Raw genomic sequence first — 26,712 nt, 5'->3', positions numbered from 1 at the left:
TTTCTAGACCAGATATTATTCTCATAGCTCCCCGCTGTCAATGGGATAAAGTTACTCCTTCCAAGTCATTTCTCGTGCATATACTATGTGCCAAGCATTGGTCAGATATTGAAGACACAATAGTGAGTATAAACTTAATGTGACATATAAGGCCATTCATTCATAAGGAATGAAAGTGACTCAGATGTAGCTCAATAGAGTCATAATAAAAAGAGTAATTACTACTATTATCTACTGTGTTTTCAGGGTTTCATATTTTCTAATCACTGCAAAGGTCCTGAACATAGATGTCATATTATCCCCATTTTGCACATAAAGGAGCAGAGACCAGGAAAAGTTAAGTGGCTTGCTTAAGGTTACAGAGCTTTTGGGGTAAGAAGGTTACAGAGCTTTTGGGGTAAGATTCTAATGGAAGCATGTTTGACTCTGCCAAATAAGAAAACAAATCCAGACTTAGTGAGGAGATTACTTTATTTGAAAGGATTGTTGCAAGCGGGGAGGAAAAGGGAAGGGAAGGGCCTATTGCAATAGAGGGACCACTCTGACTAAAAGATCTGGAAGTGTCTAAGGGTTAGGCAAAAAGAATTTTTCCTTAATAGGGAAGAGTGAAGAAGGCTAGAAAGAACTGGGTGTGGGAAAGTGGGAGGAAAGGGTGGCTTGATTGGATAGTAGTAGGTCAGAAAATGTTTTACCTTGAGGTCAGTCTATTCTCTGCAGGGGCTGAATGGTGGCTCAGGCTGAGGGTAAGTAAAAAATAAGGGGCTTGGAGGGTATGGGAGAAGCTTAACTAAAGTTGGTTAACAAAGCATTTTGTTTGGATTGATCAGTGAATACAAGTAGTTCAGCTAAACATTTAGAAGGCAGAGAAGAGCAATTCAGAAGGACTGTCTTGCCTTGTCACATGTAAACAAGAAAGGTATCCATGAGTCTTAACCTAAGTCATACAGGAATGGATATTTCTTTGCAGTAAACCCTTTCTGGAGCACAGAAGAGTGGAGGGAGGGTGTTGAAAAACCATCACTTTTTTCAGGAGTACAGGGATCAGGTAAAATTCAATATTGTAAACAGGCTCCTCTCCAGCCACTGCCCCCTCAGACTGCATGCTTGGGTCACACCAAACTAATTCTGATGTTTTAAGCACACTCTGCTCTTTTATACAAATCTCCACCCCTCAATACCCTCACACTTCCTCTGCTTGTGTAACCCTCTCTCTGGCTTCAAAACCGAGTTGACGCAAAAAGAGTACCTAGGAATAAATATAACTAAGGAGGTAAAAGACCTATATTTTGAAAACTATAAGACAATGATGAAAGAAATTGAAGATGACACAAATGGAAAGATGTTTCATGGTCATGGATTGGAAAATTAATACTGTTAAAATGTCCATACTTCCCAGAGCAATCTACAGATTCAATGCAATTTTAATCAAAATACCAATAACATTTTTCATAGAACTAGAACAAATATTCCTAAAATTTGTATGGAACCACAGAAGACCCCAAATAGCAAAAAAGATCTTGAAAAAGAAGAGCAAAGCTGGAAGTATCATAATCTCAGACTTCTAGATATACTACAAAGCTGTAGTCATAAAAACGGTATGGGACTGGCACACACACAAAAAATACGTAGATCAGTGGAACAGGATCGAGAGCCCAGAAATAAGCTCATTCTTATACGGTCAATTAATCTATGACAAAGGAGGCAAGAATATACAATGGGGATAATAGAGTGTCTTCAATAAATGGTGCTGGGAAAACTGGACAGCCACATGCAAAAGAATGAAACTGGAGCACTTTATTACACCAAGCACCAAAACAAACCTAAAATGGATTAAAAACGTAAATGTAGGACCTGAAACCATAAAACTCCTAAAAGAAAACATAGGCAGTAATCTCTTGGACATCGGCCTTAGCAATGTATGGAAATGTCTCCTCAGGCAAGAGAAACAAAAGCAAAAATAAACATTAGGACTACACCAAAATAAAAAGCTTTTTCCCAGCAAAGTAAACCACCAACAAAAGAAAAAGGCAACTTAGTGAATGGGAGAAGATATTTGCAAATCATGTATCTAATAAGGGGTTAATATCCAAAACATATAAAGAACTTACACAATTCAACACACACAAACACACACACACACACACACACATAATCCAATTAAAAATGGGTAGAGTAGGGGTGCCTGGGTGGCTCAGTCATTAAGCGTCTGCCTTCGGCTCAGGTTATGATCCCAGGGTCCTGGGATCGAGCCCCGCATCGGGCTCCCTGCTCAGCGGGAAGCCTGCTTCTCCCTCTCCCACTCCCCCTGCTTGTGTTCCCTCTCTCGCTGTGTCTCTCTCTGTCAAACAAATAAATAAAATCTTTAAAAAAAAATTTTTTTAATGGGTAGAGTGCCTGAATAGACATTTCTCCAAAGACATGTAGAAGGCCAACAGATGCATGAAAAGATGCTCAACATCAACTAATCATGACGGAAATGCGAATCAAAACCACAGTGAGATATCCTCTCATACCAATCAGAACAGCTAGTATCAAAAAACAAAAAAACAAAAAAAACAAGAAATAACAAGTGTTGGTGAAAGCGTGTAAAAAAGGGAACACTTGTGCACTGTTGGTGGGAATATAAATTGGTGCAACTACTGCGGAAAACAGTAGGGCGGTTCCTCAAAAAATTAAAAATAGAAATACCATGTGATCCAGTAATTCCACTATTGGGTATTTACCCAAAGGAAACAAAAACACTAATTTGAAAAGATACATCCTCCCCTATGTTTATTGCAGCATTACTTACAATAGCCAAGATATAAAAACAGCCCAAGTGTCCACCCATAGATGAAAGGATAAAGAAGATACAATGGAAGATTACTCAGCTGTAAAAAAAAAGAATGAAATCTTACTATTTGCAACAACATGGAAAGACCTAGGAAAGACCTATTATACTAAGTAAAATAAGTCAGAGAAAGACAAATACTATATTATTTCACTTATATATGGATTCTAAAAAAACAAACCAAATAAACAAACAAAACAGAAAGAGACTCATAAATACAGAGACAAACTGGTGGTTGCCAGAAGGGAGGGGGGTGGCGAGGTGGGCAAAATAGGTGAAAGGGATTAAGAGGTACAAAATTCCAGTTGTGAAATAAGTCATGGAGATGAAAAGTACAGCACAGGGAATATAGTCAATAATATTATAATCACATTGTATGGTAACTACACTTACCATGGTGAGCCTTGAGTAATGCATAGAACTGTCAAATCACTATATGGTACACCCAAAACTAATATAACATTGTATGTCAACTATACTTCAATAATGATGATGATGATTATGATAAACCCAGTTGAAACGTGGGTATCGTAGACAAAATTAAAAAAAAGAATATCACATAATTCCATTTATGCAAAGTTCTAGAATCAGCATAAGTAATTTGTAGTGATTAGAAGTCAGATCAGTGGTTGCCTGGGACATAGAGGGGGCATGAGGAACTTTCTGGGTTGATGGAACTGTTCTATATCTTGATTGAGATGGGGATGACATGGGTGTATACATCTGTCAAAACTCATTGATCTCTACATTTTAAATGGGTGCATTTTACTGTATATATTGAATGTAACAAAATTGGTTTTTAAAATACCCAGTAGGATGACACCCATCCACCTCTAGGCTTCCCTCTATTAGGCATATATGAGCCTGGGTTGAAGTTAGTTCTTTATAAGTTTGTTACCTCTGCTGGACTTCAAGATCCTTATAATTAACATCTTTTTGGAGTTTCTGCCCAGCTCACAATGACTCCACTTCTCTGGGAACTTTTGGTCTTCCAGCCATGTTTGTACCACATGTGACATCTGGCCCCCACCCCCCTTCAGAGTTGATGGCAGGAGAGGTAGACACAGGATGATGCTTTCCTCTAAGCTTTTGAACTGATGCTCATGCCTTGGGGCACCAAGATAATGGAGCATCATGAAAGATGCAAGACCAGGACCCTTAAAAAGGCAGAGAATGTTCTCAGACACAGCAAGGCAATGGGGCCCATGACACTTATTCAAGACCACAGCAATTCAGATTAATCCACCTTCATCATTTGACTTGCAGCTCAATTGAGGAGAGCACATGCTCCCCACAATGGTAACTATAAGCTGCACAGCCTCGGCTTTGAAAGCCCAAGAAACTGTGGAAGGACATATTGGCAAATTAGATCTTAACAGCATTACTTCTTTACAGAACTTAAAATGCATCCCAGCCAGAAGAGCCCCGGCATCCTTTTCATCCTGTGTTAGGACTTAAATCTACCTCTGGAAGGCCCATTTTCAAAAGAGACACCAGCAATTTTCTGCAAGCTAAGTAGCCAAATGGCCAATTCATCAAATGGCCAATCTGCAAACTAATGGATTTTCTGAATGAACACTTTATTAACATTACCAACTTCTAAGATCTATAGCAATTTCTATTAGATGGAACAGTTTCACAAGCTTTTAAAGATTTATGTGATGCAGTAGTTGACTGGTTTTCATGTGGTCTTCACAAATCATTTGAAGGAATTTCTATTTATCAAAAGCTAAGGATGGTTTATTCTTCTTTTGAATATATTTAACTTCTGAATACATTAATACAGAGTATGTTCTTGAATGTAGATTTTTCTTGAATGTATTAATATTATGCCACTTGGTTTATGCTCTTTCTGTCCCCCACTTTCTACTTCTCCTTTTCTGTCTGCCTTCCCATTCCTCAGTTTCTCTCTGTGACTCAGTTTACCTAGTTGTAAAGACACAGAAATCTCCCTCATGAGATTGGTGTATAGGTTAAAGTAGATAATGGTGGCAAAGCATGGGGCCTGGCACATAGTATGCTCAGTATGTTTTAAAATTACATATGAGTCCCCACTGTGTACAAGACACTCTGCATGCACCATAAACACTGTATTCAATAATGCATAGGCCTCGTTTTTTTATGCTCTGACAGTTTATATTGACCATTTCTTGTTCTTGTCAGATTCAAATCCAGGTCTCTTCAACCCAAAGTCAGAGCTCATCAACACTTGTCTTCACTAGTTGTCTCAACCATTTATCAACATAAATAAGGGGCATTTGGGAAATGTTTTTTGACCTGGGAACAGACCAGCTGCAGCTTTTAAAACCAGTATAAAGGTCTCTTTTGCTCCCCCAGTTTTGAGCAAGAAGAGCTTTGGGGGGATGCCAAGCAGAGAGTGAAGATTGTTATAAAAAGTAAGTTCTTTTCTAAAGACATTTACAAATGTGACCAGAAACCAAAGAGAAACCCTATATCAGATCTCGTAATATTTGACAGTACATTTCAATACATCTTCTCAGTTGAAGAGACTCAGAAAGGTAGAATTAAATAAATCAAACTCAGTATAGGTTCAAATATCATATTTTAGGTAGGTAAAAATCTGTCATTTTAACAGATCATGCAAACAGGAACACAAGAGACAAAATATCAGCTTTTACACGCACTCCATTTTTCTACATATATGACAGTTTGGCATTAAGTTTTAAAATATAAATCACAACCAGATTGCGATATAAACCCAAGGAAAACTGGATGTTCCCATGCCTTTGCTAGTTTTTACTGAAAAAGTGTGCCTATAAAAGAACATGATGACTTTTCTTCAACAAACACAGCAGAACTCACAGATAAAAATGCACACTGCCTTCAAAGTATCACCTTCTGCAGCCTCGGGCATATTCTATGTCAGCCATTCCTTCTCTCAACACATCCTTTTGAGAACTGCCACCACTTTCAGGAATAGTGTGTGTGTGTGTGTGTGTGTGTGTGTGTATGTATGTGTTGTATACTTAACGGGACAAATTTTTGCCATTTGGAGGTAACATGTGACAATAAGCTGGAACCCCACCGGGTTTTCCTTCCAACTATGTGATGTTGGGCACCTTATTTCACCTTGCCACACCTCAATTTGCTCCTCTAGTAACACCATCCTCCTGCTGTGGGGTGTCATAGAGCTTCAATGAGATAAACATAACCCAGCCTTCAAGAAACGTGGCTTTCTTCTCTCCATTCCCATTTTTTTGTTTTTATTTTGCAACCATTAAAAAATACCCTTTTCCTCTTTCTTTTGAGGGCATCTTTTATCATTTTTTTGTTACTAGTCAAAAGGAATTGGGGGTTGAAAACAGTGAACGTACAAGCTGCATAATTTCCTACTAACTCTAAGATATGCGTGAATGAGAAATAATAAGGCAGAATTTCCAAGGTGGTTCAGACACTGGTTCTGAGAAAGCTGTAGAAGGGGCTCAGAGGAGAGGTGTTCTAAGAAGTGACCACAGTCACGATAGAATTGCTGTCATGCCTATCAAGGTGACCCCTGGAAGGGGACAGCATCTATCTGCATATGTAAGGTCTCTACACAGTCCTATAACTCCATTCCAGGAAGGCTTAAGAGTTCTGTCTAATTCAGCAGTGAAACTCTCCCCACGTGTCCCTTCGGTTTCCAATTAATTCCCGTCTGCACGCTTGAATTACAATGAGAGTCTGAGGCTCCCACACTTCCTGAGGAGCAGGAGAACTCATCCAGATCTGATTCCCTTGGAAATGTCCTGCTCTCTGCTCAGAGTACAGAATCTATCCGCTGACCACCGCCATCTGCTGTTCTGCAATGGTACCTAAGAACTTTCCAAGTTACTAGTCCTTAAGACTATTCTTTTTGACTCCAGAAAGTCCAGGTGTCTGGCAACTCACAGGCCTTCATCCTCCATTTTCTTCAGGAACATTGCTTTGTTTGCATCCTCTTGTTGCCTCCCTTAGGAGTGAATGTGCAGAATTTTCTTGAATGTCTTCTTGAAGTTTTCGTTGCACAAGGGGTAAATGAGGGGGTTCAGTGTGGAGTTGATATAGCCCAGCCAGATGGTGAACATGTGCACATGCTCATTGCAACAGTTCTTGCAGAAGGCAATGACCATGAAGAAGATGAAATAAGGAATCCAGCAAAGGATGAAGGCCGCCATAATAAAACCCAGTTGTTTGGCGGCCTTCCGTTCTCGGTTCGTGTGCAGCCCAGACACATACTGCCTTGAATGTGAGCGGAGCCTCTTCCAAGTGAACTTGATGTAATCAAGGCCTATGCTAGACCCACTTCTAGGTTTACCTTTCCCTGATGCTGACTCTGTGGGGGTGTCTGAGTCTGTCCGGGAGGACTGGCTATCACCTAGGATCTGATCCTCTGATATCTCATTGGCCCCATGCATGTTCAGGCTCTGTTCATCCATCCCAAGCGGGCTCTGGCTCTGGTTGAAAACTACATAACTCCTGCCACTCCCCTCTGCCTCAGTTTGCACCTGCACAATATTAAGTGGAAAGCACTGGAGTCTGTCCACTTCTTTGTCCTCCTCTCGGCTGAAGACACCTGGGGATTTCATCTCCCCTGGGTCTTGGGATGGTGGCTTCAGGATAGGCTCACCACTGGCATCTTTTGACTTCCTTTTCAGAACCTCCCAGGGAGACTCCTTCCCTGGTTTTTTGGCCCCTGCCTTGGGGTTCTCTGGCTTCAGCTTAATTTCAGAGAAGTAAGGGTGGGATCCATTGATGAGCTCTCGGTGCTGGCAGTGTTGCCGTACAGCCTTGTAGATCTTGGCGTAGAACCAGAGCATGAGCAAGGTCGGCAGATAGAAGTTGATGATGGCAGTCATGATCTTGAACCAGGTGACATCATAGAAGTCTGTCTCACACTTGTCTTCCCGGTGTCCCGAGGCCTGTGACATAAAGTGATGCCATCCCAGAATAGGAATAATCCACAGGAAGGAGAGAAACCAGGCCCCCAAGATGGTGGCTGATGCTCGGGTCTTGGTACGATATTTCAAGTATCTGAGGGGCTGCTGGACAGAGCGATATCGATCAATGCACAAGATGAAGACACTGAAAATGGATGCTGTGCTGGCGACGTAGTCCATGGAAAGCCAAAAGAGGCAGAGAGGCTGGCCCAGGGACCACTTGGACATGAGGAGGTAGAGGATGTTCATGGGCATGACGACAGCTCCCACGATCAAGTCTGCCACGGAGAGGCTGACAATGTACAGGTTCCCCACAGTGTGTAGCTTCCGCTCGCTCCGCACAGCATATAGGACCAGCAGGTTGAGTCCCACTGTGACCAAGGAGATGGCACTCAGGACCACCACCAGAGGCATGAGTTGGGGGTTGGCTATGGTGGTCTTGTTCCCCTCGCACATCTTGTCTTCGAAGGCGCAGGAAGAATTGGGAATGGTCATTGGCACAAGAGCAGCCTCCAGCTGTGGCTCCCTCCCTGGGAAGAAAGACACAAGGATTAAGGTCAGAGCCTTGGAGATCAGTAGAGTCACTTGGTACCATCAAGTTGCTGTAACTGGGGTTGCATGCTGTTCAGGGCAGTGGATACTGCTGGTTACCGACAGTCTATATCCCCTTCTTCCTTAGTCATTCATTTCTTCACCTATTCAATGACTATTTAGTGAATTCCTGGCATTGTTCTGGGCACTGGGAATATAGCAGTGAACAAAACAAAAATCTCTGCCCTCATGGAGTTTACATTCTAGTCAGGGAGTTGGGCAAAAGCAAGGCAAAGTTTGTATAAGTCCCATGTTGCATGTGTTCTGGGAAGGTGGACTGCATTATGACTGGTCTACACCTGATATGGCACTCTAGTTTGAAGAAAACTGAGAAGCCCTAACAGAGTGTAAATCTCTCTTAAAAATTTAGCAAAAACAAACTACTTTCATATTAAGACAAAGCCAGATAAATTCTTAAGAAGAAAACTAAATTTGTATGATATTTTTTTTTTCAGATAAAAAGCAAGATCCTACAGCATTTGATCCTTGTGGGAGGAACCCTTGAGTTACTTTGTTGGAAAAGCATCATGTGGATAGCACTGATTTTGCCCCAGCTCTGCCATTGGTATTCTGAGTGATCTCTCAGGCTGTGTTTTCTCACAGGTCAAACGTGAAAAGTGGCGCAGGTGATCTCTAAAGGCTTTTCCAGGTATCCTGTTCAGAGTCCTGCTTTGGGTATTTTTTCATATTCTCCTCCAGCTCTGAACTGCCCATCAGAGCAACCCTCCAGCTTCTTCCAGTATGCCTCTTCTGAACAGCATCGCCTTCTCCTCTTATGACCCAGTCCTGCTCTCTGCTCCTGTCACTCTCCACTGTCTGCCTGAGAGCCTTCCCCACTCACTCCTGTCAGCCCCAGCCATCAGCTCTGTGAGGATAATAGCCCCCAAACCTACAGCTTCAGCCTGTCTCTTTCTCCACTTCCACATCCCAAACCAGCACCTCACAGCTTCACCTTCAGCCCTGACCAAGCTCACACCCCTTGGAATAGTCTGCAGCCATCCCAGGAAGGAGGAAAGAGGCTAAGGAAGTTCATCTCAGTTTTATTTTTGATTTTGGGTGGGAGAAAGCAGGAAGCATTTCCCCCAAACATTCCCACAGGCTGCTATTCTCAAGGTAGCTCCAACCACCCTCTGCTACAGATGTGTCTCGTTTCTCTTTTTTTCCTTGTTGCCTTGAGGACAGTTCTATTTTCTCATTTCTCTCTTTGCCTCATTGCACACAGAGGGGGATCGAGAATCTCTTTTCACTCTGCATATACTATTTGTCATTCAACAATGTGACAGAAAATGATTTTTTAATATAAAAATCATTGATTTTTTTCCTTTTTGACTAAAAAAGAAAAGTTGTGACGATTGAATTGAGATCACTGACCTAAAAATTACTGTCGCATATTAAGTGTTTAGGGGTGAAATCTACTGAGGTCTACAGCTTACTTTGAAATGAATCAAAAAACAAGTTGGGTGGGTAGTTGGTTAGAAGAAGGGATAAAGGAACAGACATGTAATAAAGCAGGAAGAGCAAAATGTTAATTTATAACCCAGGTGGTAGATATATGGGTGTTCACTGTACAATGCTTCCAACTTTTCTATTTTATCAATAATTTTCATAGGAAGATGTTGGGGGAGATTAACGTAGCATATATACATTTATCCTCCTCACCTACCACTGTAAGCTCGATTCCTTATCACATGTTCTCCTCTGTAGCTTGGACGTGTTAGTTTGCATAAACATAAAAGCAAACGATCAATACATATTCGTTAAATGGATGAGTGAGTGAGAGAGAGGCAGGTGCCGTGAAGCATCTCAGTTCAGAACTTACTCATTCAACAGCTATTTACTGGTGAAAGGTTCCCTTCAGCTCAGTGAGCTGCTTCAGAAGCAAGAGGATCCACTTTTATCCTCTGAAGCCATGGAATAGGGAAGGATTCCTGGAAAGGCAACCGCAACCCCCACCTGCTGCCTCTCCTGAGGAATGCGGGGCGGGGAGGGGTGGGGGTGGTCGGGGTGTCAGGGAAAGAGGAGGAAGCCTGAGAGAACCCTGAAGAGTGGGCCCCACAGGGCAGGCCCCCAAAAGGGTGGCAGGAGCAGCCATGTCCATGGCGACCTCATATCCCGCTCGGGACTGGCTACGTAATTTGCGGGGCCCCGTGTAAAATTAAAAATTAAACAATTATTAAGAATTTCAAGATGGCAACAGCAGAACAGGAAACCGAGACAGGGGCCCTCCTGAGCACAGGGCCTGTGTGGCTGCCAGGGTCACAGGCCCCGTATGCTGTTCCTGCTCTCTGGTCTTCTTATCCAATCCCCGAACATGCCCCACCCGGTGAGATAATTCATGTAAGGCGCTCTTCCCTCCCTCGGGGATCTGCCTTTTGGAAAAGCAGATCGTTGAATGGTTCTCTCTCTATAAATGCCAAAGGGATGTCAGACTGAGTGTGGGAATTGTGTGGGGACGGGGATCCTCACTGCACCTCACGATACACAGGAGGCCATGCTCCCTTTGGGCTGCCCAGATCCCAGCAGGTTCTGAGGTGCTCTCTCTGGGATCAAGGCCAAGCCTACAGAGATGGTGTGGGCGATGGGTGTGCTCTGAGAAGAGAGAATGGAAGCCAGAGGAGGCACTTTGGACAGGGCAGTTGGAGAAGAAAAGCGGGCACCTGTAGATTTTTTATAGCACTGTGTCCCTAGAGGACAGGTGATGGAAGGAGAGGGTTCTCACCCCAGCTCTGCCACTTGGGCTGTGTGGAGCTTGGGTAAACAGCCACGCGTCGAATTTCCTTACCTGTAAAGTAGGGAAAACATCATTATCTCTCTCCCTGGGCTGTTGGGAGGGTCATTTGAGGCAGTGGGGTGGGAAAGCTCTGCTAATCCCCAGGTAATGAGGACCGGGTGACACACAGAAATGAATCCCTTTTCTCGAAGAGGCTCGAGTGTACAAGCAAGCCATCATTTTTGAATTAAGGCAATGGCTCCATTCCAAAACCATTAGCTGCATGATGGAGGGACCTTTTCCAGAGTGATTACAAATAGTCTAATCCAATCAGGCCCAAGTGCCAGCAAGTAAACAAAGGTAGTCAACGTTTCTTCCACATCCTTGGGAATACTGACTGGAACAGCTACAACAGTAAGGAGCCAAGCCCTGGGCTTTTCAGATATCGGTTATTAAATGCCTACCACAAGCCCATAGGGAGGTCTTGTGATGATCCCCAAGGTAGAGATGAGGAAATGCTCAGCTCAGGCTCAGAGAGGTGAAGCAACCAACTCAGGGTCACACAGCTAGGAAGAGACTGGTGAAGTCAAGATTCAAACCTGAGTCTATCTATTTCTCAACCTTTGTTCTATTGACATTTTGAACTGGATAATTCTTTGTTGTGAAGGACTGTCCTGTGCATTGTTGGCTGTTTAGCAGCATCCCTGGTCTCTGCTTGCTAGGTGCCAGTAGCATCCTCCCCCTCTTCCCAGTTGTGACAACCAAAAATATCTCTAGACATTGCCAGATATCCACTGGGAGGTAAAATGATCCTTAGTTGAGAACTACAGGTCTAACTGAAGAATAAACACCTCAACTGCCTTGAGCTTTATGCTCAAGGTCAAAAAGGACTTTCTAAAAATAGATGTTATCTAACAATGCAATGAATTGCCTTGATAGATAGTAAGTTCTCCATCATGGGAGGCATGCAAGAAGAACATTGGAGAAGAGTGATGTGTGAGCTGGGCTTCGAAGGATGAATAGAGGTTCACCAGGAGGAAGGAAGAGGAATTTAAGGATGAAGAAAAGAAAGAATAAAAGTACAGATCTGAGTTCGAGGAATTGGGAGGGAATTGTTGGAATGATGAGTCAGGGAAGGCATTAGGGGACAAGGTGTAAGAAAGCTCTTTTACACCTCTGTGCTTCTGCTTGTGCTGTTTCCCCCTCATGGAGCACCATTTGCCTTGAAGCTCTTAGTTGCTCCCCTCTGTGTCCCCACAACACTTCTAACTTTCCCTTTGATATCACCCAGCTTATCATTCTTTCTTTAGCTGATTGTCCCTAACTAAACAGGGAGCACCTCCGGGGCATGGAAAGTGTCCACTATTTCTGTTTCCGACGTGAGGCACCCATGGCCATCAAGGAGACACCCCCTCCTTTATGGCAGGGCCCACTCCTTTTCATTCACTGCCATTCTCCCATGCTGGTGCTGGGCAGGTACATGAGGGATGCTCAACAGACGTTCATTGGATGGGCTCTGAAGAAGCGAGACACAAATGAAGAGCAACAGGACACACAGGAAGAAGGATCTAACTGCAGAAGGTGTAGGCTTATTTTTCAACAAAGATGTCTAAACCAGCAAAAACTGGAGGTAAGATTTATGCTACTGATGAATATTGATAACCTTCATTTAACTTTTCTCTTTTTTCCTGGAAACTTTATTGTTGGAAATTTCTCTCATGGTAATCCAAAACATGAATACAGATTTATGCACAAGGATGCTTATTGCAACATCATTTATGATAGGCGATAAAAGGAAAGAAATCTAACATCTGGGAACTAAATATATTATGGGATAGCTACAGAATAGAATATCATGCAGTCACTGATAATCACATTTATGGAGCACCATTAGTAATATGGAAAAATGCTTATGATGAAATTAAATTTACAACAGATGTTGTTTATCCAGGATGATGTTAATGCTGTTACCAGGTTTAGCATAAGGATGAGTCTCTGTTATGTTATATTAACAGTGGTTTCCTCTGGGTGGTGGGTGATGTTTATTATCTTTGGCATTTCCCAAGATCTGAACAATGAGAGCATCTCAGTTTTATAACAGGGAAAATAAGACCTAACTGTATTCATTTTTTTTAAGATTTTATTTATTTATTTGACAGAGAGAGACACAGTGAGAGAGGGAACACAAGCAGGGGGAGTGGGAGAGGGAGAAGCAGTCTTCCCGCTGAGCAGGGAGCCCGATGAGGGGCTCGATCCCAGGACTCTGGGATCATGACCTGAGCCAAAGGCAGACGCTTAACAACTGAGCAACCCAGGCACCCTGCATTCATTTTTTAGAACAAAATAAAATAGATTTATTCCATTGGAAAAAAATTTTTTAGGGAAAGGTCTTCCACATTCTTAGCACATCTTTTATTTTTTTTAGTGAAAAGTGAGAGTTTGGGATTCCTTTCTTGATACATTGCCTCACCCACCATTCCTCCTTCCAAACTGCTCTACCCTCTGAATCATTTGCATTGGATGTTTATTTTAGTCAAGTAAGTCTGAACATTAGTTTCTTTGTTCTAATTCTGAGAGAGAGGTACCATGCATGAAAGTACCCCAAATATTCTCACTGAGTGTGGCCAAGGCATAATTTCCATAAAATGCCCAGGCTTATCAATGCCACCAGCTGTGGTGCCCAGAGCAGACTGCAAATAGCAAAATCCCATTATGAACCTGGTGTTGCAGGAACATGCCTGATTTTGAATGTAGGGCAGTGCTGGGTTAAGAGTTAGCCTCTGGGTAAGATGCAAGAGGTAGATGTCCTTGTGGGCAGAGTGGCCCTGAAGATTTTTCTGGGGGTGGAGATACACTTTCTACAGAGTCAGGGAGGGAAAGCTAATAAGAACAGGGGACTGAGTGTGGAGTGAGAGGGAGTGGCGGGGACTGCGGCAAGCTGGAGAGTATATTCTGTCTGAAGAGGACAGCTCTAGCTCTAGCTCAGACACCACCAACCGCTGCAGGCCCAGATCTGCCTATTTTTTAAATGAAGCATAAAAGCTGGATTTCTATATGGAATCTTTTAGTTTTTATAATGTCACTTATTTAGTTGTTTTGCTTTCTTGAACAATTGAACACAGGTCAAGAAAAAACAGATTTTGAGGACATGACCTGTGAGCTCCGAGCTGGAGATGTTAAGCTAGTTCATAGGGAATCTGGAATGCTGAATACAAGATAATGACCCTGGGATAGACTCCTTTTGGGGAATCTGCCCAACTCACAAGCTTCCTTCTCGGAGAACCATCATCCAGCTAGGGGTAGACCCTGGCAGCCAAATTTATACCATGTAAACCTGATCCCTAGTCATGTGATTGGACTGGAGGATGTCATCTGACCCAGAAGGGCTAAGTCCCATTCTCTCTTCTGGAAAACTGGGATGGGGGTTGTGCAGCCAAGATAGTCTGTTGGTCTCATGAACTGAAGTGACAAGAAAGGGTGGGGGGGGAGCTGTGGCTGCCATTGAGAGGCAGTGTTGCTCATATGCAGACACACTGAAGTAAAGGAAGGGATGTAACGAGGCCTGGGACAAATGCCATGACCTGTGCTGGAATAACTGACCTCTCCATGGGCAAAGATGGATCTAGACCTTTCCCCCTCACACCATACACAAAAATCAACTCAAAATTGACGATAGTCCTAAACATAACAGCTAAACATCTTAAAACTATCAGAAGAAATCATAGGAAAAAAGCTTTGAGATCTTGAGTTAGCTGAAGATTTCTCAGACACAACGCCAAAGGCACAACCCATAAAGGAGAAAATTAAGTAGGACTTTGTCAAAATTTAAAACTCCTGTGTTTCTCTCTCTCTCTCTCTTTTTTTTTTTTTTAAGATTTTACTTATTTATTTGTCAGAGAGAGAGTGCACAAGCAGGGTGAGAAGCAGGCTCGCTGCTAAGCAAGAAGCCGATGTGGAACTCGATCCCAGGACCCTGGGATCATGACCCGAGCCAAAGGCAGACGCTTAACCGACTGAGCCACCCAGGCATCCCAAAACTCCTGTGTTTCAAAAAGCACCACTTTTGAAAGTAAGAAGCTACAGAATGGGAGAAAATATCTGTACCTCTTATATCTGCTGGATCATATGTCTGATGTATCCAGAATGTGTAAAGAACTCTTCCAACTCAATAGTAATAAGACAAATAACCCAATCTAAAAATGGGCAAAGGATCTGAATAGATGTTTCACCAAAGAGGGTATAAGAATGGCTCAGAAGCTCATGAGAAGATGCTCAACATCATTAGTCATCAGGAAAATGCAAATCAAAACCACAATGAGATACCACTTTACATCCACTGGGTGACTATACTTTTAAAAGACAGACAATAATAAGGATTGATGAGAATGCCGAGCAATTAGGATCCTCCTATACTGCTGGTGGGAATGTAAAATGGTGCAGCCACTGTGGAAAAGTCTAGCAGTTCCTCAAACAGTTAAATAGAGTTACCATAATCACCAGTGATTCTATACCTAGATATCTACTCAAGAGAATGGAAGATATACGTCCACACAAAAATTTGTATGTGAACGTTTCTAGTATTATTGATAATAGCCAAAATGTGGAAACAACCCAGATATTCATCAACTGATGAATGGATAATCAAAATATGGCATATCCATGCCATGGAATATTTTTGGCAATTAAAAAAAAAACGCCAAGTACTGATACATGCTATAGCATGGATGAACTGCAAAAACATCATGCACATAAACGAAGTTAGACACAAAAGGGCAACACATTGTATGATTTCATTTACAGGAAAAGTCCAGAAGAGGAGATCCATAGAGACAGAAAGTAGATTAGTGGTTGCCTGAGACAGGGGGTGGAAACAGGAAGGAGTCTTTGGGAGTGATGGCAATGTCTTAAAATTGAATTCTGATGATGATTACACAACTCTGGACATTTACTAACAATAATTGAATTGTATGATTTACTCAGAATGGGTGAATTTTGTGGTATATAGATTATAGTAAAAAAAGTTGATTAAAAAGAAATTCAGTGGTCCAAGCAAGAGGCTGTCTAGGTTTCCAGACTTCTGTCTGTTTTAAAAACCTGTATTGCTCCCTAAAATACTTACCAGGCACTAGAATTTTTTTTAAGGGAAATAAAGGAGTGTTAGGCAAATAAGGCCGAAACTAAGGGCAGATCCTAACTGGAGTTGGGTCACAATTTTGACTCCGAGCTTCCCAGGAGCCAGAGCAAAGAGGAAAAACAGGATCAATTACAAGATTCTAGTGTCATTTGAATAAAAGCAAAATAGTCGCTTAGCAGAAAGACAGCTTTAGCTGGAACTAAGTTTTAGATAACATGGTTTCTTGTAGAGGGGGGCACAGTGAGATGTTACATATAACTTCTTAATCCTTAGCAGCCGAAGAGTGGACATGACTTAGCTACATCAACTCTTCCCTCCTGTGCTTCCATGATCCTCTCTCATTTTATAATTTGGCTTAAGAGTTTGGGAGGTTGGACTTGTTTATCTGCTCTTCCCAAGCCCCACCCCTGGTGTGACAGGCTGGGATTTTGAAATGAGGCCAGGAATGGGAAGCCAAAGGATAATTATCACTAAATGACAAACAAAAGAAGTATAAAAAGCCCAGCTCCATTCTCTCTTACCCTCTGACATTGAAAAGCAATGAATGAGAAGAAAAATAGTATTTCAAAGCCTTCCTACATACCAGCATTGGGCTGGGAGGGTTTCCATGTTGCTTCATTGAATCCTCACAGTGCCAGTTATGATAAAGGAATTATTTTTTGCCCCCATTTTAATGATGTGGAAACAGAGGTTTCTGGAGTTTATAGGGCTTGGTACCCTGCACTAAGATCCAAAGATGACTGAAGAACAAGTCCCTTAATGGCCCAAGTGACACCCACCTTCTAGGCTATTTGAAGGGGCTTCAGACCCCCTGCCCTAACCCACCCACCTTTTCACTACAGTAAGAAAGAAAGAGAAGAAAATACACGTTTTAAATAAAGATTTCACGGCACTGGAACTACGAACATCTGCACTAACATTTGACAAGGACACTGTAGACAACACCAGGCCCAGCATATACACACATATCATTTCATGACACAAAGAATAATACTTTATTTTTGTTCCAAATTCCCTGAGATTAAGCCTTGAGAAAGGCACTTTCAAAGACCAAAGTTATCCAGGCTGTTTCCTTCTTGAGAAAAAAAGAATTATGTATGATATTGAAGTAAGTAAAAGAGCTGGTAGAAGAGAAAGGAGAGGCAGATGAGATGCTTACGAGAGAGCTCCTAGGTGACTGGGAGTCTCTTTAATATCTGTCCCCTTCAGTCAAGTGACCCCCTGCCGGACTGTGCAGCAGTCATCCCTGCACCACACGTGGGGCTCCTCGGCGCCACCTGCTGGCCAAGCCTCCTACTGGTACTGGGGCCAGGCTTGTCTCTAGACTGAGGTATGTGTGTACAGGAGCATAGGTGAGAGTGAATCAGTCTGGCTGCTCGTTCCATTCTCATATGCATTCATTTACCCATCCATCCATTCATCCATCCAACCATTCATCCATCCATCCATCCATCCATCCATTCATCCATCCATCCATCCATCCACCCATCCACCCATCCATCCATCCTCTTTTCCCTCCACCGATCCATCCATTCAAAAACTCCTTACTGAGGCATCAGGCACAGATGCTATGATAGGTGAAAGACACAACCCCAGTGCTCATGGAATTCATGGCCTACACCAGTGGTTTTCAACATTGGCTACCTGGAGACTTTTTAAAACATACTGAGACATCTGTTTCAGGGAAGATTGAGTACAGGTACTTTTCCCTATTTTTTCTGCTAAGTACAATTAAAAAAAAAAAAACCAACCCTGAACACTATATTTAAAACAAACATAAGACAACTCTAAAAGGTGGAGAGGCAAAGGCAGACCAGCTAGGAATCCCAGGACCCAAAGAATGACACAGTGATGAGTTCCCTGGGTTTTTATCTTGCCATATATATCTGAGCCTTTGAGCTACAATGGTTGGCAGTTCAGAAACACTAATGGGTACAGACAAAAAAATTAAAAAGCCCCAACAAAAGTCTGCTGTGTCTAGCCAAAGGACCAGAAAAGGGGCAGCCTAGCAAAATAGAAAACTTTTAGACTAAAACTGGTCTGCTTGCAGCCAAACACCACAGAAAACACTAGAGTCCCATTCTGATCCTGGCTAGCAGAGGCTGAGTGGAGCCAAGACTTCTGCCCTTGTCAGAATACAAGGTGACCCGACCCTCCTGCTGGGGAGGTGTCCCTACGGTCCCTAATAAGGACTTTCATCCTCAGCAGGTAGAGATAAGCCCTGCACCCCACCCCCCAGAGTCAATAGAGGCCACATGGGGGAGCAGTAAGGAGGCACCTCTACCCCTCTCAGCCAGGGAGTTATTCCCGGGGCCTGGTAGAGAGCCAGAACTTGTCCCTGCTCATGAGTAATGAAGACCCCTCCCCCTTCAGGTGTCACAGAAGCTGAGGGGGGAACCTGGACTTCTACCCCCACCAGGAAGTAATAAGCTGGTGGCACACCCTCATCCCACTGCCTCTTGTTTCCCCTTCCCCAGAGCAGTGTCTCATAACACCAGATAAAACAGAAGACGTATATTTGATCCAGAGTCTCAAATGCCCATCTAAAATTCCCACATTTCAGTTGAAAATCATTTCTCATATGAAAAACTGGGAAGAGCTCATACAGAATTTTTCTTAAAGTAATCAATAGATACCAATGCCAAGATGACAGGGATGCAAGGATGACCCAACAAACACTTTAAAGTAACCATCATAAAAAGGTTAAAATGTGCAAATGGGAACATCCTTGAAACAAAGGAAAAAACAGAAAGTCTGGGCAAAGAAATAGAAGAAAAAAGAAGAACCAAATGGAAATTTTAGAACCAAAACATCTGGTAACTAAAATAAAAACTCAATGGTTGGGTTCAACATCAAGATGGAGGGAACAGAGGAAAGAATCAGTGGACTGGAAGACAGGACAATAGAAATTAGCCAAACTTAACATCAGAAGGAAAATAGACTGGAAGCTAAAAAAAAAAAGGACAGAGTCCCAGAGATCTGTGGGACTATATAACAAAAGACTTAACACTCATGTAGGCATAGTGCTGGAAGTTGACAAGAAAGAGTGTGCGGATGAAAAGGTACTGGAAGAAAACTTCCTAAATTTGGTAAGAGACATAAACCTTCATCAAGAGGCTGGGTGAACCTCAAACAGGATAACCTCCTCTTAAAACCCACACCAGGACACATAATAATTAAACTTTGGAAAACTAAAGAAAAAAAATCTTGAAAGAAGCCAGAGAAAAACACCTTACTATAATGAGAATGACAGTAGATTTCTCATCAGAAAATGTGGCGATGAGAAGGAAGTGACATAATATTTCAGAAGCCAAAGGAAAAGAAATGTCAACCCAGAATCTCACACTCGGTGAAAATACCCTTAGGAAGCGAAGGGAAATCAATACATTCTCAGAAGAAGAACTCGTACAAGACTTGTATGCTGAAAACTACAAAATGCTGATGAAAGAAATAAAAGATCTAAATAAATGGGGAGATATACAGTGTTCACGGAGTAGAAAATTCAGCATAGTAAATGTGTCAACTCTCCCCAAATTGATGTACAGATTTAATGCAATTCCTGTTCAAATCTCAGCAAGGTGTCTTATAGATATGGATGAGACCATTCTAAAATTTATATGGAAAGACAAAGGGCTAGAATAGCTACATGATTTTTCAAAAGAAAAATAAAATGAATAAAATGAAATCAGGCTATCTGATTTCAAGACTTATTACATAGCTGCAGTAATCAAGACTATAGTATTGGTTGAGGGGTAGGCACAGAACAATGGAACAGAATAGAGAACCAAGAAACAGGCCTGCATAAATATGCCCAAGAGATTTTTAACACAGGTGCAAAATCAATTTAACTGGGGAAAGGGCATTTTCAACAGATGGTGCTGGACCAGTTGGACGTCCATAGGCAAAAAACTGAACCTCACTCAGAACCTAAGAAAATTAACTCAAAATGGTTCATAGACTTAAATGTAAAAAGTAAAACCATAAAACTTTTAGAAAAACTCAGAGAAAGTCTTCAGGGTCCAGGGCTAAGCAAAGGGGTCTTAGACTTGACACAAAAGCATGACCCTTAGAAGGAAAATTGATGAACTGGATCTCCCCTCCAGTTATTTACCTACTCCCATTATAATCTTTGCTGGATCTATGTGTTTCTTATGCCATCATTTCCCTTATATATATTTTTAACAGATCCACTTTTTTTAAGCTTAAGTTTATTTTACTATAACATATAAGAAGCCAGTCATCTGTTTTTTGTCATCTATAGAAGCTTTCCATAAGAATAAATACGATGACAACAAAACAAGGTGATTAAATTCTAGCCAGATATTTTGAGGAAGGCTCTTCATTAAAAAAACAAAACAAAACAAAAACATGAGTACTTATCGGTATTAAAGATCTACCAGCACCAAAATGAGACTCTCCTGCGGGTAATCAAAAGAATCGAAAACCAATGTGAGTCAATATTAATCAACGCCACGACTGTTTACAATTTATAGTCACTTCAGGTACCACCTAAAATGTGGTAAGCACTGCCCGAGATTGTTTTGCTCCCAAATGCCTTTAAGGAAAAGTTCAAACCCTTTAGATGGCTGGCATGATATTTCCTTCATGTTTGACCCACTATACTCCAGTAAACATGAAGTCACTGGTCCCAGACCCCTCAGGTTCTTTCAGCCTTTGGGCTCTGCACATGTTATTCCCTCCTCCTGGAAGAGGATGTGCCTTTGGAGCAGGGACCTCATTTTTGTATATGATTCTCTCCTTCTGGGCCTACTTCAGAGCCTGCCCACAACAACAGGTGAGAAGAATGAGAATAAGAAAGAGGGGGATGGTTGATAAAGGTTGATAATGAAGACTGGAAGCCGGGCACCTGGGTGGCTCAGTCGGCTAAGCATCCGACTCTTGATTTCGACTCAGATCATGATCTCAGGGTCTGAGCTCAGTGGGGAGTCTGCTTCTTTCTCTCTCTTTCTCTCCCCCTCTCCCTCTGCCCCTCCCCCTGCTTGTGCATGCTCTCTAAAATCAATCAACCTTTATTTTTTTTAATTAAAGATTTTATTTATTTGACAGAGAAAGAGATAGCGAGAGAGGGAACACTAGCAGGGAGTGTGTGAGAAGGAGAAGCAGGCTTCCTGCCGAACAGGGAGCCCGATGCGGAGCTTGATCCCAGGACCCTGGGACCATGACCTGAGCTGAAGGCAGCTGCTTAACGACTGAGCCACCCAGGCGCCCCTCAATAAATCTTTAAAAAGAAGATGGGAAGAAAAGAGGAAGAAGGGAGGAAGGCGGGAAGGGAAGGAGAGAAAGAAGGAAGGAGGATGATGACCTACCTTTTTTTTAAGTTTATTTATTTATTTATTTAAGTCATCTACCTCCAATGTGGGGCTTAAACTTGTTATCCGAAGGTGAAGAGTCGCATGGTCTTCTGACTGAACCAGCCAGGCACTCCTGAATTTCTGTTTATCATACAAAACTCATCTTAAAAGTTCCTTCTTCTTTGAAGTTTTCCTATATCTTTAGATACATCTAAGCTCTCCTTCCTCTGGGTTCCCACAGTATTGTTTCCATATTTCTATTTTTTTAAAAAAGATTTATTTATTTATTTGAGGGAGAGAGAGAATCTCAAGCAGACTCCCTGCTGAGCGAGGAATCCGATGCAGGGATCTATCTCACGACCTCCGGATCATGACCTGAGCTAAAACCAAGAGTCAGATCCTCAACTGACTGAGCCACCCAGGCATCCCCCATATTTCTACTGAGGCATTTAATGCTCTGTATTCTACTGACTGACTGACTGAATGAATGAATGAATTCAGGTATCCTTCACTTAGACTTTGACCCTTACAAGGGCAGGAGAAATATGATAGTCACCTATTATTTCAGAACCTAGCCCAGAGGTTCTTAACCGTGGCTGCATGTTAGAATCCCATGGGGAGTTTAAAAAAAAAATCCTAGGGGCGCCTGGGTGGCTCAGTCAGTTGAGCATCTGCCAGGGTCCTGGGATCAAGGCCTACATCAGGTTCCCGGCTCACCAGGGAGTCTGCTTGTCCCTCTCTCTCCACCCCTGCTAGTGCTCTCTCGCTCACTCTCTCCCAAATTAATAAATAATAAATAAATCTTTAAAAAAAATACTAATGTCTGGCTCCCACCCTCAGACAAGATTCTGATTTTCTTGGTATGAACTGTGATCTGATTATCAGGATTTTTGAAAACTCTCCAGATGCAGCCAAGACTGTGAACCATCACTTAGCCCAAAGCTGAATGGTAAGAGGAACTCAGTGAGTGATGAATGAGTGAATGGAAGAATTCTTTCTTTAACACATCACAGTGCTGACCCAACATGACCATTTTCAGGGTTTCATGCTATGCTAATTCATTAATATATTCAGGAACTATTAATTAAGCAATAACGCAGTACCAGGTGTTATGCTAGGCCACGCTGCTGGAGATGGAAACATGAGTAAGACTCCCACTTCTCCCCCTGTTCCAATGTGCCTTTGGGAAAGCTGGGGCTGTGTCCTTGTTGGTCCGAGAACTTTCTGTCCTGCTGGTTAATTGGCCAGTACCAACAGCAACCATCTCCCCAGTGACTGACAGCAAACCTTACTCCTGGCTGCTTCTTTGGCAAATGTAAGGACAGACTCTATAAATTCCCAGAGAGAAAGTTCCTGGAGGGTAGGAGTGAGTCAACAGAGCAAAAAGAAAGTGGTCCTGTCTAGATCTCTCTAAGCACTGCAGAAGCGACAGGTGAGTCTCACAGGTGGCCGACTCAGGTGAGTCTCACAGGTGAAACCCTGTGCTAATTAAATAACTTCTTTTTGGGTGTGTATTTACTCAAAGAAAATCTAAGGCCTTAGGATATGATTAAGATCTGAACTACCTCACACTTAAAGAGAACTTCCTTCCCAGTGGCTGCCCGCTCATACTTAGAGTTGCTTTAAGATTTGCACCACAGATTACCAAAAAGCAGAGATAATGATCATTTGTGCCACTGCTGCGCTGGTTCAGCCTTTGATAATATCTCTGCTCAACTGTTTAACAGCTTCCGAACAGCATCCTGATTCTGATCTGGGTCCTCTCAGCCCATCCTACATGCAGCAGCCAGATAATCTTGCTAAAAACCACACATCCAATCACCTCTTTCTCCTACGGAAACTCTAATGGCTTGCCATTGCTGTTGGGCCACAATAGGATACACAGGACTTCCCCCCTCTGTATAATACAAGGGTAACCCAAATGAAACTGGGCTGTCTTGTGTCCAGTCTAACCATGGTTACATTCAGAAGAAATTCAAGTCCAACATCCAAGAAGAAAACAGATGGAAAATAACTTAAACCTTTCCTGAAGACTCTTAAAGAGGCAAAAAACCCCACAAAAACCCACATAAAACCTAAAGCACCTCTTGTCCCATCTGTTACCCTACTCTGCCACTTCCCATGTCAGCAGCTTGCCATCAAATCTCTCCCTCTCCTCTTGAAAACTGTAGTTTGCATTGGTTCCCACTTTTACTCTTTCTCCCATCCACACTCTAATCTTTCTGACCTATTGAAGACACCTTGCATTTCTAACAGAAATCCACTTTGCTTTCCCGGTGCTTTCTCTTCTTTTCCTGTAAACTACTCCAATTAGCACCACAGAAGCCCAAGAGACAAGCATTCAAAAACAGATTCCACTCTGGAAACCGAGGGACAGTGCCAAGCGGTAGCATGTTAAAACCTTTGACCTCGCACAAGAACCGTTTCCATCGGGATGGACCCAATTTCCCATGTAGCGTCCTCTTCTGGGACTCCACGTTGCTTCCACAGACCTGGCTCTCACACACCCCCACACCTTTGCAAATGCTGTTCTCTCTGCCTGGGCTGCCTGTTCCTTCCGTCTCAGCCTGACAACACATTTAATTAATTCTTTACAACCAGCTCCGATGTCACTTCCTCTAGGACTTTCTCAGTTCCACCGGACAAGTTCATTGGCTTCCTTCTCTAGGGTTTTTCTGAACTTTGTACAGACCTCGGTTGTAACCCCTGTCGAGATGGGTTGTAATTCCTTAATTACTGACCAGACTTTTCATTAGACCTGAGGTGCCAAATTTAAGTCTGAGTCATCTCTGTGTCCTCAGCCCCAAGAACCAGGGAGTTGCTCAATAAACAGTTACTGAATGCTCTAGAAATATGCTCCAGCTACGAGTGCTGCAGAAAAGCATTTCCCAATGTTCTCCGCTCTGCTCATTAGCCTGGGAGCTCATGTCACAGTGGAGCTTGAGAGATCGGCCCTGGCACTCACACAGCTATGTCTGGCCAGCCCTCCAAAGGGTAGTCAGTCCCTCTCTCTGACCCCAGCCAGGCCTGGTTCTTGCCTAGTCAAAAATAAATGAAGTTAAAGACAGCCCAGCAATTAGGCATGAGAATGCAATAAAGGCACACAGACTTGAAAAGAAGTCAAACTTCTCTATTTGCAGATGACAGGATCTTATATCTAGAAAATCCTAAGGGTTCTACAAGAAAATGATCAGAGCTAATAAAAGAGTGTGGGGGCCCTAGGCCCTCAGTTTGGGATGGGAGGGGCCCTGCTGCCACCTGGATCCACCTCCCTGTGGCATTTGCCAGCACACCTTCCTTCCAGGAAGCTCCTCGGCAGCAGAAGCCATGTCCTCATCAGTCTGACAGCCTCATCTGCCAGCTCTGCTTGGTGCACAGTAGGTACGCATATCACAGGGCTTCATCAGGGATGGAATGATGGGGTGGGGGGAACAGTCTACTAACGAGAACACGTCTGTCCCTTTTGGCATGTACCGGAGTGATGGCATCACTCAGATGTGGGGTATGAGGATAATCTGGCAGGCACACGTTGTGGGTAGGGGGAAGGTTGTCCCCTTCCCTGCCGACAGCTCCCCATGCATCCAGTCCCCATCCTTTGCAAATCTGCAGAGGAGCCATCCTAGAAAGAAGAGCCCACTCTTCATGGCACAGGATTTGTCCACTCATCTTTGTTTACCGTGCATCTGGCTCATAGTAGGTGTTTGGTTAATAATTGTTGAATGAATTTGCTGTGTGACTTTGAATACTTCTCTCAACCTCTCTGGATCTCCTCTGTTAAACAAGGGGGGTCTCACTAGATCAGAGGCTTTCAAACCTCCCACCAGTTCTCTTGGTAGCACAACTACTGGTTCTTATAAAAATTTATAATCAGATAAAAGCAGGTTGCTCTGGTTGGAGGAGAGGAGTGGAGGTCCCAGAGTCCCATCTGCTTGGCTCTTCCCCTCACTCTTTGTCCCAGAATCCCCAGAAACCCCTCAGAATACAGTTTGATAACAATTGTGCTTGAGGAACCCTAAAGGTCCTTACGGCTATAAAATTCAGATTGCTCTTTAAGGAACATCTGCATTTTAAGAGAGCGACTCTGTAAAGGGAAAGCCCTTTCTGACACATTTGGACAACTATTATTGCATGTCTAATGTGCTTGAATGGTGGAACCTGAGGCCCCTAGATTGGAAGGGAGAGGTAGGGTTGTCTCGAGATGGAGGATGGATGCGTCCCAATGCCTTGACACCACATTGGATAGAGAGTACCACTTGCTCTGCCTGGACTTGTTTGTAATTTGGCCCTGGCTACAGAGCATGTCAGCAATCAGCAACCTGGACCAGTGTACCTTCCTGTCAGCCTGCCATCTTTTTCCTACACGGGCATCTGCTTCATAAATGGTTGTCAAGAGAACCTTCCTAATCCAGGGAAGTTACAGCTGTGAATATGCAGCATGTTTCGGTTCCTTGTCCTGGCCCAACCCTGGCTTGTCCTTCACCCCCACCCTGGCCCCTGCCTCCAGCTACTTTGCTATTTCCCCAGTTCCTGAGCCCAGGGCATAGGTGTTAAAGAGAGGCTGTTAGTGCCCTATGCCATCAGAACAACCACACAATCATTGGCATATAGGATTAATGGACGATTTTAAGGAGAAACTGATATAATGATGTTCACAGTGACATTATTCAAAAGGTGGAAGCAACCCAAGTGTCCATCAACAAACGAGTGAATAAACAAAGTATGGTCTCTACCTACAATGGAATATTTATTATTCAGCCTCAAAAAGGAAGGAAATTCTGACCCTTGCTACAACAAAAATGAACCTAGAGGACATTGCGCTAAGTAAAATAGCCAGTCACAAAAGACATATATTGTGTGGTTCTTTTTTTTAAAGATTTTATTTATTTATTTGAGAGAGAGAATGAGAGACAGAGAGCATGAGAGGGAAGAGGGTCAGAGGGAGAAGCAGACTCCCTGCCGAGCAGGGAGCCCGATGCGGGACTCGATCCCGGGACTCCAGGATCATGACCTGAGCCGAAGGCAGTCGCTTAACCAACTGAGCCACCCAGGCGCCCATATTGTGTGGTTCTATAGTTAAAGCACGTTTATAGAGAGAAAGTCGAGTGATGGTTGCAGGAGCTGGGGAAAGGCGGGATGGGGAGTTGGTGTTTGATGGGTACAGAGGTTCAGTTTTGTAAGATGAAAAAGGTTCTGGCCAAGCAACTCCTTGCAACATTCTG

General features: G+C 43.0%; 1 protein-coding gene across 1 annotated transcript in view; it reads right to left on the bottom strand.

Annotated features, from left to right (window-relative positions):
- Window positions 1-5,386: 5,386 nt before the first annotated feature.
- Window positions 5,387-26,712, bottom strand: part of HRH1 (histamine receptor H1) — a 73,187-nt gene continuing 51,861 nt past the window's right edge. The window contains exon 2 of the mRNA XM_032411936.1: window positions 5,387-8,276. Coding sequence (XP_032267827.1) covers window positions 6,781-8,241 — 1,461 coding nt within the window. The 5' untranslated portion in view covers window positions 8,242-8,276 and the 3' untranslated portion in view covers window positions 5,387-6,780. The remainder of the gene's footprint in view (window positions 8,277-26,712) is intronic.

This window comes from Phoca vitulina, unplaced genomic scaffold, assembly GCF_004348235.1.
Source record: "Phoca vitulina isolate PV1807 unplaced genomic scaffold, GSC_HSeal_1.0 scaffold13, whole genome shotgun sequence".
NCBI classification, from domain to species: Eukaryota; Metazoa; Chordata; class Mammalia; order Carnivora; family Phocidae; genus Phoca; species Phoca vitulina.
The sequence above is the reverse complement of the archived record's forward strand: the minus strand, read 5'-3'. Positions and strand labels throughout refer to the sequence as shown.